The sequence below is a fragment of the Gastrolobium bilobum genome, unplaced genomic scaffold (assembly GCF_033153095.1).
Source record: "Gastrolobium bilobum isolate Gb01-03AN ecotype WA unplaced genomic scaffold, APGP_CSIRO_Gbil_v1 utg1885, whole genome shotgun sequence".
Lineage (NCBI taxonomy): Eukaryota > Viridiplantae > Streptophyta > Magnoliopsida > Fabales > Fabaceae > Gastrolobium > Gastrolobium bilobum.
In genome coordinates, this window is record NW_026899589.1 from 632,863 (window position 1) to 635,370 (window position 2,508).

The 2,508-nt window shown below is 34.8% G+C and overlaps 1 protein-coding gene across 1 annotated transcript; it reads left to right on the forward strand.

The window, feature by feature from the left end:
- The first annotated feature begins 495 nt into the window (after positions 1 to 495).
- Positions 496 to 1,371, forward strand: LOC133291757 (uncharacterized). The gene has a single exon (XM_061490076.1). The coding sequence runs from the start codon at positions 496 to 498 to the stop codon at positions 1,369 to 1,371; it is 876 nt and encodes a 291-aa protein (XP_061346060.1).
- Positions 1,372 to 2,508: the final 1,137 nt, after the last annotated feature.

A 2,508-nucleotide genomic window follows, 5' to 3' on the forward strand; every position in this document is an offset into this window, starting at 1 on the left:
AAAAATTTCTTTAAACCATTTTGCAGTTCTAGACATTGAGACAAGCCAGGCAGTGGACATCTCTGAAGCTGAAACAAACCCATTTTTATATTTGAAAATCAAGAGGGTAATGTGGCAACAGAGGAGGCAAATTAACTAGCTCATGACTAATGAGGTTTTCTGTTTACCAACACTCGGAAGACATGCCAGGTATACACCTCAAAACCCATTTCATAACCATCATGGCCTATATTATATCATACATATTAATAATAGTGCACTATGTTTGGCAGAGATGTGACAAGTTTACCGAATTCGAAGGAACCACATGCGGATACCACATGATCACATTGATTGGGAGAGGTTAGCTGTTCTGTCTATATTATTTTGGCCTATAGAAATGAATCATGAATTGCTTCTATATATATATATATATTGAGAGTCAAGGACTTGGTAAGAACACACAAACATTGAGCTTCCTTTGAAAAAGAACAGACAACAAAAAAGAGAGTAACTATGGCAAATAAATACCATGTTCGCTCAAATAGTTTCCCTTCTGGATCTCATCCTATCACCAATAGAGTAGAGGAGGAGCTGACCAAGCTCAAGACTTGGGAAGCCGCATCCACGTCCACATCAGAGTCAATTGGCACTGGCTTATTCTTGCTTGAAGATTTGTATATTTGCTTGGAAAGTCTTCTCAACGTGGCATCAACCCAAAAAGTGATTTCTCACCATCAAGGTGAGAAGTGCTTGGAAGAACTTTTGGATGGTTCGGTGAAAATTTTGGATATATGTGGCATCACAAGGGACACCATGTTACAAATTAAGGAAAATGTTCAAGCACTTCATTCTGCTCTTCGAAGGAGAAAAGGAGATTCCAGTATTGAAAGAAGTGTAGCCGAATACAATTCTTTCTCAAAGAAGATGAAGAAGAATGCTAGGAAGTTGATCACAACTTTGAAGCAAATGGATCTCAAATTTGGAGTATCCCCACTCTTGAATCAAGATCACCAACTTGCTGCTTTGATTAGAGTGCTAAGGGAAGTCATTGCAATAAACATGGCTATCTTTCAATCCCTTTTGTCTTTCTTGGCCGTGCCTACTTCAAAGTCAAAGGCAACCAAGTGGTTCTTGGTGGCAAAAATGATGCATAAGGGGGTGATAGCATGTGAAGAGAACTCGGGAAATTCCAATGAATTGCAGTGTATGGAAGCATCTTTAAGCACCCTTATAAGTGAAGGTACTATTAATGTAGAGAAGATGCAGGCTGCACGTGAAAGATTGGAGGCTTTGGAGAATGCCATTGAAAACATAGAGAATGGTTTGGAGAACGTATTCAGGCGCTTGATTAAAACGAGAGCTTGCCTTTTGAACATAATGACTCAATAGTGTGTGCTCTATCATAATTTTCTCTCCAAATCCTCCATAGCGTCCAAATTTTAGGGATCTGCTGAGGATTGAAATTTTTTGCCTCATCAAATTGTACATGTATGCAATTCAATATTCACACATTTCAAATACAACGAAAAGTTTATACTCTATATTTCGGAATCTTTTAAGTCACTTTGTTTTTTTTGTTTTATAGAAAAGATCACACGTTTACTTTTATCATGCTCTCTAACTAAAAACTACAGTTATAATATTGGCTAGACAGTAATGTGTAATAAGCAAGTGGAGTAATTAATTTATCTTTAGGCCTTTTAATTGAAACTTAACAGAAAAAAGATCATTTCACAGAAAAAAGATTTTATCCCCATAAATCAGAGCATCATGATTCAAAATTCCAAGGTAGCAGTGTTCAAAAAAAAAAAAAAAAAAAAAAAAACCAAGATAGCTTCTCAAAATTTTCGTATTCTAGACTTCTAGTGTTTTTTTTTTTTTCCTAGTAACATAAATTTCTTTTTGCAAACTGACAATTGAAAGCCCTTCATTCTGTAAATTTATTTTTGGTTTGTATGTAAGATCTATTTATTTTAATTTGTTGGCTTAAATTTTAGGGGTTAATCATCTATATATCCCACAAGATACTTATTGTAACATCCCGTCTCGAGCTGGTTCAATTAACATACATATGATACTTAACAGAAACAGCAGAAGACTTAACTTACGAAAATACGAGCTAACTTTTTTTTTCTTTAATCCTATCTCACACGATATATGTCAATCGGAAATCTCAAAAAGGCAAGTGCACCGATCGTACCAAGTAATAAAAGGTTAAGTAGAGATCGTCTCCACGAGGATTGAGGCACCGAAATTATTTTAACTATTCCTTCCTTGTTGGATGAATAAAAGTTGGTTTTGAGAATATTTGTGATTTGTAAAAATTGAGAATTATTCAAAACTTGTGAACAATTCAAAGATGTTTTTGAAAACTTGAGAATAAAATATTAAGATTGAGAAAATATTTAAAAAGACTATTGCGGTAAAGACGCCAACAACTTTCTGATCCCCACCTTGCAATATTAATTAATGTTTACATTTAATTACCCATTGATCAAACAATTCACCATCTATCAATTGGTTGGT

Bases quoted from the DNA above. Each gene is read 5' to 3' on its own strand.
- LOC133291757 (XM_061490076.1), top strand. From the start codon at position 496: ATGGCAAATAAATACCATGTTCGCTCAAATAGTTTCCCTTCTGGATCT.